General features: G+C 43.1%; 1 protein-coding gene across 6 annotated transcripts in view; it reads right to left on the reverse strand.

Annotated features, from left to right (window-relative positions):
* The window catches only part of LOC140488023 (V-type proton ATPase 116 kDa subunit a 2-like), a 101,647-nt gene that overhangs the window by 11,528 nt on the left and 76,310 nt on the right, over positions 1-13,809 (reverse strand). For 5 of the 6 annotated variants that reach the window (XM_072587599.1, XM_072587600.1, XM_072587596.1 and 2 more), the window contains one exon: positions 668-790. In XM_072587599.1, the coding sequence (XP_072443700.1) occupies positions 668-790 (123 nt within the window). The remainder of the gene's footprint in view (positions 1-667; positions 791-13,809) is intronic. The other variant, XM_072587597.1, reaches the window with a different exon arrangement.

Below are 13,809 nucleotides of genomic sequence, written 5' to 3' on the forward strand. Positions count from 1 at the left end.
GCTGATGAGGGTGCTGGTATCTTGGAGGAATGCAGTCAGACCCAAGCTTCTGACACCACAAGCATATAAAAGAGGATATTATATTTCCACTACTTGGTATGTCAATAACTATGGTCACAATTTCAAGACTGTCAGCAAGAGAGCTAGTAGTGAAATGAGGTGAAAAGTCTTTACTCAGTTGTTAGAATTTGGAATGTGCTGACTGGGAGACTGGTGAAAGCAGATTCCACACCATGTTTTAAAAGAAAGCTGGATATCTATTTGAAAAAGTGAAGAATTTACAGGGCAATGGAAATAGGGCTAGAGAGTGGGACAAGCTGGGTAACTCTTTTAGGAGCCAATTCTGACACGAGGTCAAATGGCCTCCTTCTGTGCTGTAAAATTGTATGATTCTTGTATTATAAGACCATTGGCCAAGATTGTTGCCAAACATAATTGAATCATTAAAGCAACATAGTCTACAGCTAATAATCCAAAAGACACCATCATGCTTCTATTTGATGCTCGATTAGAGTACTTTGTTCTGACCCATGAGCAAGCATGTTTGATGAGTCATTTCTGTTGTTTGAAAGTGACTGACACCAAAGCAAAATTAATTAAAATACAGCTATCTCAATAAGATAACTCACTTCTACTTAAATGACCATTAAGTAGATTGCTGTCCTACCTCCTGTTCAGCTCCATTTGTCTGGCTGCTGTGATTTGAATCCATTTCTCCTTGTTCCATTTCATGAGCTCTCAGCAGTGACATCTCCTCTTCACTTCCTCTTCGGACCAATGTGTAGCCCTTCTAAATAGAAAGCTAAGTTAAGTTCTTGGAGAGAGTAAGGAGGAGATTTACTATCAAAGAGGAGACACTTCAAGGTGAACACTGAAAGACAGGAGAAGCTAGGATTGTTTACCTTAGAAAAGAGATGATTGAGGACAGAATTAAGCATTCCATTTTGAAAAATCAAAAGGAGGAGGAGAGAGGGAAGGGGCAGCAGTGGGTCAGTGATTAGCATTGCTGCCTCACAGCACCAGGAACCTAGGTTCAATTCCACACTTGAGCAACGGTGCAAACTCCACACAGATATTCTCCCCAGTTCCCTCCTGGTGCCCCAGCTTTTTTCCTGACACACCAAAGATGTGCAGGTTAGGTGGGTTGGCCATGCTAAACTGCCCATAATGCATAGGGATGTGCAGGTTAGGTGGAATAGCCATGAGAAATGTAAGGTTGTAGGGACAGGTTAGGAATGTGGGTCTGGGTCTTCAGAGGGTCAATGGGCTGAATGGATTTCTATTTCTAAAGTGCTTCCAATGGCAGAAGGGTCAGTAATCAGAAGAAACGAGTGGCAGAAGAACCACAGATGACATTTGGGTACAATGTTTATACAGTGAGCTGGTGAGACTAGGAACATGCTTCCTGAAGGTGCAGTGGAAACAGATTCAGTAGGAACTTTCAAAAGGGAATTTGATACATTCTTGAAGAGAAACAATTTGCAGGGCCATATAGAAAGAGAAGGGACAGTGCGATTGAATGAACTAATACAGACAACAGGCCAAATGGCCTCCTCCTATGCTGCTTTATTCTATATTTAAATAATACCTAATTAATTAGGGGAAAAAAACAGAAAATTAATTTAGCTTTCAAACCATTTAAAGTTTTCCATGGTCTTCTGCCAACCCTGCATATAAATGTTCTTCTCCTGTTACTGTGTAAATACAAATACAAATGGCATTAGATCCTGTGACATGGCCTGGAAGGTAACAGACTGAGATGTCCTCTGATAGACAGAACTATCATGTGTGATTCTGAGGGATCTGTGCTCAGCTTTTCACCGTAGTTATTAACAATGGATAAAGAAAGAGAAAGTTGCAGTTGATAGCAACTTAGCAGGTAGTAAATTGTTTGGATGGAAAGAGGACATTGCATACTCATTTAATTTATCTGTCACTTTGCAATGTATAGAAGTAGGAGGTCATCCATTTGGATCTGTGGAGAATTTTCTTAATGGCGAGAGATCAATAACTTTGGAAGAGTAAAGAGATTTATCTGGGAGTCCACATGGGCAGAAAACTAAAATTGAATGAAAATGTGTAAAAAAAAATGTAAACAGAAAGCTACTGGAATGTTTGTCTTTATCACAAGGTGGGGTTGGGGAGACAATAGAGAGAGGAGCAATGCTTCTGCTGCACTGAGCTTTTTTCAGATCCTCTGGAATATTGCATTGTTGGGCGCTGAGCCTAATGAGAAGAATGCTATTGGGAATTAAAGGTGTTAGACAAAAGGATGCAATGAGGCAAATACAAAGGAAATATTTCCTCTGACGGGGGAGCCCAGAACACTGGTCATAATCTTCAAATCAGAGCTGGAAAGGAAATTAGGAAAATCCTTTTCAGACAAATGTCATTAGAAACCTGGTACTTCTCCCTGAAGGGGGGAATGGGAGGTTAATTTATATTTTCAAAGATTGAGGTCCATATAAGATTTTTAGGATGTAAAAGGAATACGGAGCAAGTACACAAATGGTGTTCAGCGAGAGCTCAGTCATGACCTAATTTCATAATGGAACAGACCTCAAAGAAATGAATGTATTTCTCTTGCTCTTCGAGATTAGCATTTTGGCACATACAAGCATATTTTTCAGCATGATTATTCTTACTTTTGACTTAGAAATGCTCCTTAAGGCTAAAATTCATAGCTCATTAACAGAAAAAAAAGTAATGAAGGAAGTTTCCTTATTTCAATTAAAGAACTAGCATAGACTACAATACGATAGGCCAAACAGTTATAATTATAATTCAATTAGAGAATCAAAATGATCAAACATCTCATCTATTGTTCACTTGGGTGTCAATACTCAATTTTACGTTTAACAACTTGCATTTTTGTGAGCACCATTAACAGAGAAAACCATCAAAAAGTAACAAAGAAAAGTAGTCTTCTGGACAAAGGAAGAAGTGATAGGACATTGGACCAAAAACTTGTATGGACAGGTGGACTTCAAAAAGAGGGACTAAAAGGTAGGAAGGTTCAAAGAGGGAGTTCAAAACGTTGGATAGGTAGCAGAGGGCAGAATGATAGTGCAGAGTCAGCAAAAAGGAGGGATCTTGTAGAGCTGTAAAAATTAGATAGGGAGAGATGACAACATAGAGAGAATTAAACACCAGATAAAGATGATTACTGGAGTTAAATGAGATCAACAAAGAGTTCTGGATGAAGAGATGCTTTTTGCAAAATGGAGTTTGGGAAACCACCTGGGAGTGCAGCGAGTTAATAAAAGATTGGAGAAGGAATTCAGTGGCAGACAGAGTGAGATAGGCTTGTAGACATGAGAAGTTCTGAGAATCAAAAGTAAGTCTATTAAAACATTATTAGTTCGCATTATATATTAATGATTTGGATGAGGGAACCGGGGGCATTCTAGCGAAGTTTGCCGATGATACAAAGTTAGGTAGACAGGCAGGTAGTACTGAGGAAGTGGGGAGGCTACAGAAGGATCTAGACAGGTTGGGAGAGTGGTCCAGGAAATGGCTGATGGAATTTAACGTGAGCAAGTGCGAGGTCTTGCACTTTGGCAAAAAGAATATAGGAATGGACTACTTTCTAAATGGTGAGAAACTTAATAAAGCCAAAGCACAAAGGGATCTGGGAGTGCTAGTCGAGGATTCTCTAAAGGTAAACATGCAGGTTGAGTCTGTGATTAAGAAAGCGAATGCAATGTTGTCTCTTATCTCAAGAGGGTTGGAATATAAAAGCAGAGATGTACTACTAAGACTTTATAAAGCTCTGGTTAGGCCCCATTTGGAGTACTGTGTCCAGTTTTGGTCCCCACACCTCAGGAAGGACATACTGGCACTGGAACGTGTCCAGCGGAGATTCACACGGATGATCCCTGGAATGACAGGTCTAGCATATGAGGAACGGCTGAGGATACTGGGATTGTATTCGTTGGAGTTTAGAAGATTAAGGGGAGATCTAATAGAGACGTACAAAATAATACATGGCTTTGAAAAGGTGGATGCTAGAAAATTGTTTCTGTTAGGCGAGGAGACTAGGACCCGTGGACACAGCCTTAGAATTAGAGGGGGTCATTTCAGAACGGAAATGCGGAGACATTTCTTCAGCCAGAGAGTGGTGTGCCTGTGGAATTCATTGCCACGGAGTGCAGTGGAAGCCGGGACGCTAAACGTCTTCAAGGCCGAGATTGATAGGTTCTTGTTGTCTAGAGGAATTAAGGGCTACGGGGAGAACGCTGGCAAGTGGAGCTGAAATGCGCATCAGCCATGATTGAATGGCGGAGTGGACTCGATGGGCCGAATGGCCTTACTTCCACTCCTATGTCTTATGGTCTTATGAAAGTACCTCAAGGGTCCTTTAAGATCTGATCAAAATAATTACAAGAAAACGTGTGCATTTTAATACAAAGCACGTTTATTCACTTAATCTAGAGTCATACCAGATGGAAACATTCCCTTCAGTCCAACTAGTCCACGCCAACCATAATCCTAAACTAAAGTAGTCCCACCTGCCTTGGTTTGGCCCATATCCCTCTAAACATTTCTTATTCAAGTACTTATCTGAATGTATATTAAAGAACCAAAAATGAATGAAAATAAATATCTTATACTACTGAAATGTAATAAGAAATAAATCTGGAAGTAAATCTTGAAGTAAGCTTGCAATCTCAAAGAGCTGCTCTCAATCCACCATTTTGGAATAAATTTTAGATCTATATAATATATAGTGGATACTATATTAGTATAAACTACATAATAATCATGTACATACAAACAAGATGGAGATTAATTCAGACAAATGTGCGGTGCTGCATTTTGGAAAGGCAAATCAAGGCAGGACTTATACATTTAATGGTAAGGTCCTGGGGAGTGTTGCTGAACAAAGAGATCTTGGCGTGCAGCTTCATTGATCCTTGAAAGTGGAATCACAAGTAGATAGAATAGTGAAGGAGGCATTTGATATGCTTGCCATTATTAGTCAGAACATTGAGTATAGGAGTTGGGAGGTCATGTTACAACACACAACATAAAAAAGAACAGCACAGAACAGGCCCTTTGGCCCACAACATTGTGCCGAGGATTAATCCTAATGTAAAATAACAACCTATGTACCCCTCAATTCACTGCTATCCATGTGCATATCCAGCAGTCGCTTAAATGTCCCTAATGACTCTGCTTCCACCACCACCGCTGCCAACGTATTCCATGCATTCACAACTCTCTGCGTAAAGAACCTACCTCTGGCATCTCCTCTTTACCTTCCTCCTAATATCTTCAAACTATGACCCCTCATGCCAGTCAATCCTGCCGTGGGGAAAAGTCCCTAGGTATTGACTCTATCCATGCCTTTCATTACCTGTATACCTCAATCAGGTCACGTCTCTTCCTCATGCTCTACAGAGAGAAAGGTTCGAGCTTAGTCAACCTCTCTTCATAAGGCATGCCCTCCAGTCCAGGCAGCATCCTGGTAAACCTTATTTGCAACCTCTCCAAAGCGTCTGTATTTTTCCTACAGTAGGGCGACCAGAACTGGACACAATATTCCAAGTGTGGTCTCACCAGGGACTTGTAGAGCTGTAGCAAAACCTCGCTGCTCTTAAACTTGATCCCCCCATTAATGAAAGCCAAAACACCATTTGCTTTCTTAACACCCCTATCCACTTGAGTGGCAACTTTGAGGGATCTATGTACGGGAAACCTCGATTATCCAAATACCAATTATCCGAAACTCAGATTATCCGAAGGAGATCACGCAGTCCCGATAGAAACATTACATCAAAGACGTGTTTCCAACACTGATCACGTCTTTTGTTTACAGAGATTAAGCAGGCACTGTCGCCAAATGACTGACTGCCTGCCCTCTCTCTCTCCCCACACTTTCTCTGGAGATCTACAGAGGGGTGTACCCTAACCATCCACCCCTCCCCCCCCTTGCTTCTCAGGAATAATCTCTCCAACACTGTCCTGTGCAGGGCAAATGTGGAACCTGTCAAAAAGTTGCAGTAAAAAGTTTTGTGTGGCTGTGTGCACGCGCATGCTATTTGGAGACTTACCCCACAAAAGCAGCTGCAGTCTTGTTGGTGTCCAGTCCCGCTGCCCCGGAGAGGGCTGGTGGAGACGGGGTTCGGGGAGCTGGGGAGGGGGGGAGGAAGGGGGGATGGGCAGGAGGACGGGGACGGGCAGGGACCGGGTTCAGGGGCGCGGGGTTAGACTGGGGTGCAGGCGGGCGAGGGGGGGGCAGTGTTGGGGTGTTGCGCAATGTGTGCTACTGCTAGTCTCCTAAACAGAGAATAGCCTTTAAAACTCCAAGCCCCAGAGGAAAGGCATTTAAAATCGATTTTCCAAATAATCGATTATCCGAATGAAGTAGTGCCTACCTATCTCATTCAGATAATTGAGTTTCCACTGTACTTGAACACCAAGATCGCTCTGTTCTTCCACACTGTCAAGAATCCTGTCTTTAATCCTATATTCAGCATTACCGTTCGACCTTCCAAAATGCATCACTTCCCATTTATCCAGATTGAACTCCATCTGCCATTTCTCTGAGCTAGAGCTCTGCATCCTGTCTAAGTCACGCTGCAGCCTGCAGTAGCCCTCTACTATCGATAACACCTCCAACCTTTGTGTTATTGGCAAATTTACTAACCCACCCCTCAATCTCCTCATCCAAGTCATTTATAAAAACTACGCAGAGCAGAGGCCCAAGAACAGAGCCCTGGCGGGACACCACTAGCACTGACCTCCAGGCAGAATGCTTTCCATCTACAATCACTCTCTGCCTTCTGTCAGCCGACCAATTCTGAATCCAAATAGTTAAATCTCCCTGTATCCCATACCTCCTGACTTTATGAATGAGCCTGCCATGGGGAACCTTATCAAATGCCTTGCTGAAGTCCATATACATCACATCCACTGCTCGACCTTCGTCGACCTGTCTTGTCACCTCCTCAAAGAACTCAATAAAGGTTTGTGAGGCATGACCTGTCCCTCACAAAGCCATGCTGACTGCCTTTAATCACGCTTTGCTTTTCCAAATAGTCATAAATCCTATCCCTCCAAATTCTTTCCAAAATCTTGCTGACCACAGACGTAAGACTGACTGGTCTGTGATTGCCAGGGATTTCCCTATTACCCTTCTTGAAGAGAGGAACAACATTCGCCTCATTGCAATCCTCCAGTACAACTCCCATGGACAGTGAGGAAGCAAAGATCTTCGCCAGTGGTTTAGCAACCTCCTTTCTCTCTTCCTAGAGAAATCTAGGATAAATCTGGCCTGGCCCTGGGGATTTATCAATCTTAATGTTTGCCAAAATTTCTAGCACATCAATTTCATCAATCTTGATCTGTACAAGCCTGTTTCCCAGCTCCTCAAAGTTCTCATTCACAACAAGGTTCCTTTCCTTAGTGAAAACCAAAGCAAAAAACTCATTTAGAGCTTCCCCTATCTGCTCAGACTCCAAGCACAAGTTCCTGATCAGGCCTACCTTCTCCCTGATCATTCTCTTATTCCTCACATAAGAGCAAAATGCCTTTGGGTTCCCCATTATCCTTCCTACCAAGCCTTTCTCGTGCCCCCTCCTGGCTCTCTTCAGTCCATTTCTGAGCTTCTTTCTAGCAAGCCTGCAATTCTCTAAAGCTATGCTAGATCCTTGCTTCCTCCACCTTATGTAAGCTGCCTTCTTCCTTTTGACAAGAAGCTCCTCTGTTATCGTTATCCAAGGTTCCTCAATCTTAACCCTTCTTACCGGTCTCAGAGGAACAAATTCAGGCATCACTCGCAACAACTACTCCTTAAACAGTCTCCACATGTGTGCTGTGCCCTTTCTGTGGAACAATTGCTCCGAGTCTGTACTTCCCAACTCCTATCTGATAGCGTCATAATTTCCTTTTCCCAATTAAATATCTTCTCTCGGTAACTGCTCCTTTCCCTCTCCAAGGCTATGGTAAATGTGAGGCAGTTGTAATCACTGTCGCCAAAGTGTTCTCCCACCGCGAGATCTGACACCTGTCCTGGCTCATTGCTGAGCACCAAATCCAAAATGGCCTTTCCGCTCATCGGTCAGTCTGCATACTGAGGAAGGAAATCCTCCTGAACACACCTGACAAAACCGACTCCATTCAAACCATCTGCACTGAGGAGGTTCCAGTCGATATTGGTAAAGTTGAATTTCCCCATAACAACCACCCTGTTAATCTGCATTTTTCCAATATCTGCCTGCCTATGAGTTCTTCAATCTCTATACTGCTATTAGGGGGGGTCTGTAGAAACCCCCAATGCGGTGGCTGCTCCCTTGCTGTTCCTAACTTCCACACATACTGACTCAGTAGAGAAAGCTTCCTCAACAACCTTCGTTTCTATGGCTGTGATGCACTCTCTGATTAGCAATGCTACACCCCTCCTCTTTTTCCACCCTCCCTGTTCTTTTTAAACGTTCTAAACCCTGTAACGTTAAGCAACGATTCCTGCCCCTGTGAAACCCACGTCTCCGTTATGGCCACAACATCATAGCCCCAAGTACTGATCCATGCTCTTTGTTCGTCACTCTTATTTCGGACACTCCTTGCATTAAAGCAGACACACTTTAACCGATCCCCTTGTTTCGTCATGTGAGAAACCTTCCCGATAGATTCACTGCATCCTGTCACTGTCCCATCTACAACTGCTCCCCCTCAGATATGTGGCTCTGATTCCCACCCTCTTGTCAAACTAGTTTAAACCCTACGAACCACACGAGCAAATCTCCCATCCAGGACATTTGTGCCCCTCCAGTTCAGGTGCAACCCGTCCTTCATATACAGGTCCCACCTTCCCCAGAAGACATCCCAATGATCTAGGTATCTGAAGCCCTCCCTCGGAGCCACATGTCAAGCTGCATTTGCTGACTGTTCCTCACCTCACTATCTCATAGCCGGGATGGGACCATTCGCCACAGCAGATTCGCCGCCGACGATTAGCCACTGCCCTTTGACCACCGAGGACGCTTAGCCACCGCCCATTGGCCATTGAAGACAATTCGCCACCGCAAATAAGTTTAAAATGTGATAGAGCAAGCATTTCTAAACAATATAAAATTATCGTTATATTGGTTAAGGTTGTGTTTGTGTTGTTTCAGTAACAACTTATTTTCGTTACAGGAGTTTTTTTTAAGCTTGTATTTTTTTTCCCCCCATTTACCCTCAAGTCTTCAAAATGGAAACAGAAGTTATTAGTAAATGTGGAAATAAGAAGTTTTATCAAGATGGTTTTATATATGTTTTTGATAAACTGTCCAAGAGTGATTCAAGTACTAAGTTTTGGCGATGTGAATATTCTTATTGTGTTCTTACTAACGAATGTGTAGCTGATGTCCCTCAGTCAGTCACAGCATCTTTACCACCGACAAGCTGTATGAAGAAAATAATTTGACAAAAAAGGAATGATAGGAGACGCATACGATAGAAAACAAAAAATTGTTCTTGAATACGGTGAAAGAGATTGTTTGGAATATTTTAGAAGAATAGCACATAACTATCAAATGAACTAAAATTTCATATGTAGTTGTATAAATAAAGGGGAATGAGAAGTATGAAAGAAGAGGTGGGAGGGAAAACAATTAGTACATATATATATTTCCTGTGGTGAAGAGTCTTCAGAGGTCAAACAACCCCAGTGAAGAAACGGCAATGGCTAATCATCGGCGGCGAATCTGCTGTGATGAATCGTCACCAACCCCTCATGGCATCGGTACCAAACCAGAGATCACTACTCTACTTGTCCTGCTCTTCAGCTTTCAACCTAACTCTCTGTCGTCACTTTTCAGATCCTCAATCCCTTCCCTGGCTATACCATTGGTGCCAATATGAACCACGATTTCTGGCTGATCACCCTCCCCCTTCAGAATCCTGTAAACCCGATTGGTGACATCCTGGACCCTAGCATCAGGGAGGCAACATACTTTCCGGAAGTCCCGTTCCTGACCTCAAAATCTCCTGTCAATCCGTCTAACTATTAAGTCCCCAACTACTAGCGCTTTTCTATTTTCCTCCCTTCCCTTCTGAGCCTCAGAACCAGGCTCAGTGCCAGAGATCTTACAACTATGGCTTTCCCCTGGTAGGCCATCCCCACCAGCAGTATCCAAAACAGTATATTTATTGCTCAGGGTAACGGCCACAGGGGATGCCCTGTGGTTCCCTTTCCTTCCCCTGACTGTAACCCAACTGTTCTTATCCTGTGTCTGGGGAGTGACCACCTCCCTGTACATCCTCTCAATTTCCCCCTCAGCCTCCCGGACGATCCAAAGTTCATCCGGCTCCAGTTCCCTAACTCTGTTTTCAAGGAGCTGGGGTTGAGTGCACTTCCCACAGAAGTGGTCGGCAGAGACATGTATCTTATCTTTCACTTGCCACATTCTGCAGGAGGAACATGCAACTGCCCTAACAGCCATATCCCGCTAATCTGAAAGCCCACACAGGGACTAAAAAGGGATTCTGGGTAAACCAAGATGGAGGACAGGAAAAATTTCTGGCTGTTAAGAGCTGCTCCTTTTTTTGAGGTATTTTAGGTGTTGGAGGTGATTTCCTCGAATTCCAGGAGCAGGAATTACTGTTTTATATGCTGTTGCATTGTTTTGGAACTTTGGGAAAAAAATGTCAAAATAACAGCAGTTTAAAAGGGAGAAGAGCAGACAAAGGAAGCACATGGTGAGGACAGTGCAGGAGAGAGCAGACAAAGGTGAGGATAGTAGAGAGAGAGAGAGAGAGAGAGAGAGAGAGAGAGAGAGAGAGAGAGAGAGAGAAAGACTATCGCTGGACATCAGAGTGCATCTGGGAAAATTAACAAACTGAAATTCACAACTAATCTTGGAGGAACTGTTGAGCGAAGTTTACAGCACAGAATCAGATAATTTATTTGTTGTTTTAAGTCTGTCCTAGAGAAAGGCTGCAGTAATGGGTACAGTGAATTCTTTCTTGATTAGATGTTTTTGGAGATAAGTATCTTGATTAAACTTAAAATATAAACCATAGCTATTAATTTAACCTGGGGTAGTATTTGTAGAGGAATAAGACGGTGTATTTTCTGGGTCTGTCGATTGTGAAGGAGCAAAAATGGCCTTTGCAGTGATATGTACTTCTTGTCAGATGTGGGAGTTTAAAGAGAGTTTAAAGGTTACTGCGGATTATATCTGTCATAAATGCTGTTGGATGCGAATCTTATCAGATCAAGTGGATCGGTTGGAGAGACAAATAGAAGCGATGAGGAATTTGCAACAGCAACAGTATGTGATGGATGGCAGTTATAGAAAGGGGGGAGGAGTCTCAGATACACTCACATAGATGGATGGGTAAGAGAGGTCAGCACCTAGGGCAGGAGTCTTTTGTGGATATACCCATTTCAAACATGTATGCTATTTTGGAAAATGTAGGGGGTGATGGATTCTCAGGGGAACGTACACAAACAGCCAAGTTTCTGGTATTGAGACTGGCTCTAATGCAACGAGGAGTACGTCGGCTTCCAAGAGATCAATTGTGTTAGGGGATTCTGTAGTCAGAGGTACAGACAGACGTTTCCGTGGCCAGCAGAGAAAAAGCAGAATGGTATGTTGTTTCCCTGGTGCCAGGATCAAGGATGTCTCAGAGAGAGGATGCAGAATGTTCTCATGGGGGAAGAGGGGCCAGCAGGAGGTCATTGTCCACATTGGAACCAACGACATTGGAAGGGAAAAGGTTGAGACTCTGAAGGGAGATTACAGACAGTTAGTTAGAAATTTAAAAAGGAGGTCCTCAAGGGTAATAATATCTGGATTACTCCCAGTGATACGAGCTAGTGAGGGCAGGAATAGGAGGATAGAGCAGATGAATGAATGGCTGAGGAGCTGGTGTATGGGAGAAGGATTCACATTTTTGGATCATTGGAATCTCTTTTAGGGTAGAAGTGACCTGTACAAGAAGGACTGATTGTACCTAAATTGGAAGGGGACTAATATACTGGCAGGGAAATTTGCTACAACTGCTAGGGAGGATTTAAACTAGTAAGGTTGGGGGATGGACCCAGGGAGACGGTGGGGAAAGAGATCGATCTGAGACGGGTACAGCTGAGAACAGAAGTGAGTCAAACAGTCAGGGCAGACAGGGACAAGGTAGGACTAATAAATTAAACTGCATTTATTTCAATGCAAGGGGCCAAAGCGGGAAGGCAGATGAACTCAGGGCATGGTTAGCAACATGGGACTGGGATATCATAGCAATTACAGAAATATAGCTCAGGGATGGGCAGGACTGGCAGCTGAATGTTTCAGGATACAAATGCTACAGGAAGGATAGAAAGGGAGGCAAAAGAGGAGGGGGAGTGGCATTTTTGATAAGGGACAGCATTACAGCTGTGCTGAGGAAGGATATTCCTGGAAATACATTGAGGGAAGTTATTTGGGTGGAACTGAGAAATAAGAAAGGGATGATCACTTTATTGGGACTGTATTATAGACCCCCCTAATAGTCAGAGGGAAATTGAGAAACAAACTTGTAAGGAGATCTCCGGTATCTGTAAGAATAATATGGTGGTTATGGTGGGGGATTTTAACTTTCCAAACATCGACTGGGACTGCCATAGTGTTAAAGGTTTAGATGGAGAGGAATGTGTTAAGTGTGTACAAGACAATTTTCTGATTCAGTATGTGGAGGTACCTACTAGAGAAGGTACAAGACTTGACCTACTCTTGGGAAATAAGGCAGGGCAGGTGACTGAGGTGTCAGTGGGGGAGCACTTTGGGGCCAGCGACCATAATTCTATTTGTTTTAAAATAATGATGGAAAAGGATAGACCAGATCTAAAAGTTGAAGTTCTAAATTGGAGAAAGGCCAATTTTGATGGGATTAGGCAAGAACTTTTAAAAGCTGATTGGAGGCAGATGTTCGCAGGTAAAGGGACGGCTGGAAAATGGGAAGCCTTCAGAAATGAGATAGCAAGAATCCAGAGAAAGGGAAGGCTGGTAGGTATAGGGAATACTGAATGACTAAAGAAATTGAGGGTTTGGCTAAGAAAAAGAAGGAAGCATATGTCAGGTATAGACAGGATAGATCGAGTGAATCCTTCGAAGAGTGTAAAGAAAGTAGGAGTATACTTAAGAGGGAAATCAGGAGGGCAAAACGGGGACATGAGACAGCTTTGGCAAATAGAATTAAGGAGAATCCAAAGGGTTTTTACAAATATATTAAGGACAAAAGGGTAACTAGGGAGAGAATAGGGCCCCTCAAAGATCAGCAAGGCGGCCTTTGTGTGGAGCCACAGAAAATAGTGGAGATACTAAATGAATATTTTGCATCAGTATTGACTGGGGAAAAAGATATGGAAGATATAGACTGTAGGGAAATAGATGGTGACATCTTGCAAAATGTCCAGATTACAGAGGAGGAAGTGCTGGATGTCTTGAAACGGTTAAAGGTGGATAAATCCCTAGGACCTGATCAGGTGTACCCGAGAACTCTGTGGAAAGCTAGAGAAATTATTGCTGGGCATTTTGCTGAGATATTTGTATCATCGATAGTCACAGGTGAAGTGCCGGAAGACTGGAGGTTAGCAAACGTGGTGCCACTGTTTAAGAAGGGTGGTAAGGACAAGCCAGGGAACTATAGACCGGTGAGCCTGACCTCAGTGGTGGGCAAGTTGTTGGAGGGAATCCTGAGGGACAGGATGTACATGTATTTGGAAAGGCAAGGACTGATTCGGGATAGTCAACATGGCTTTGTGCATGGGAAATCATGTCTCACAAACTTGATTTGAGTTTTTTGATGAAGTAACAAAGAAGATTGATGAGGGCAGAGCAGTAG

This window comes from Chiloscyllium punctatum, chromosome 17 (genome assembly GCF_047496795.1).
Source record: "Chiloscyllium punctatum isolate Juve2018m chromosome 17, sChiPun1.3, whole genome shotgun sequence".
NCBI classification, from domain to species: domain Eukaryota; kingdom Metazoa; phylum Chordata; class Chondrichthyes; order Orectolobiformes; family Hemiscylliidae; genus Chiloscyllium; species Chiloscyllium punctatum.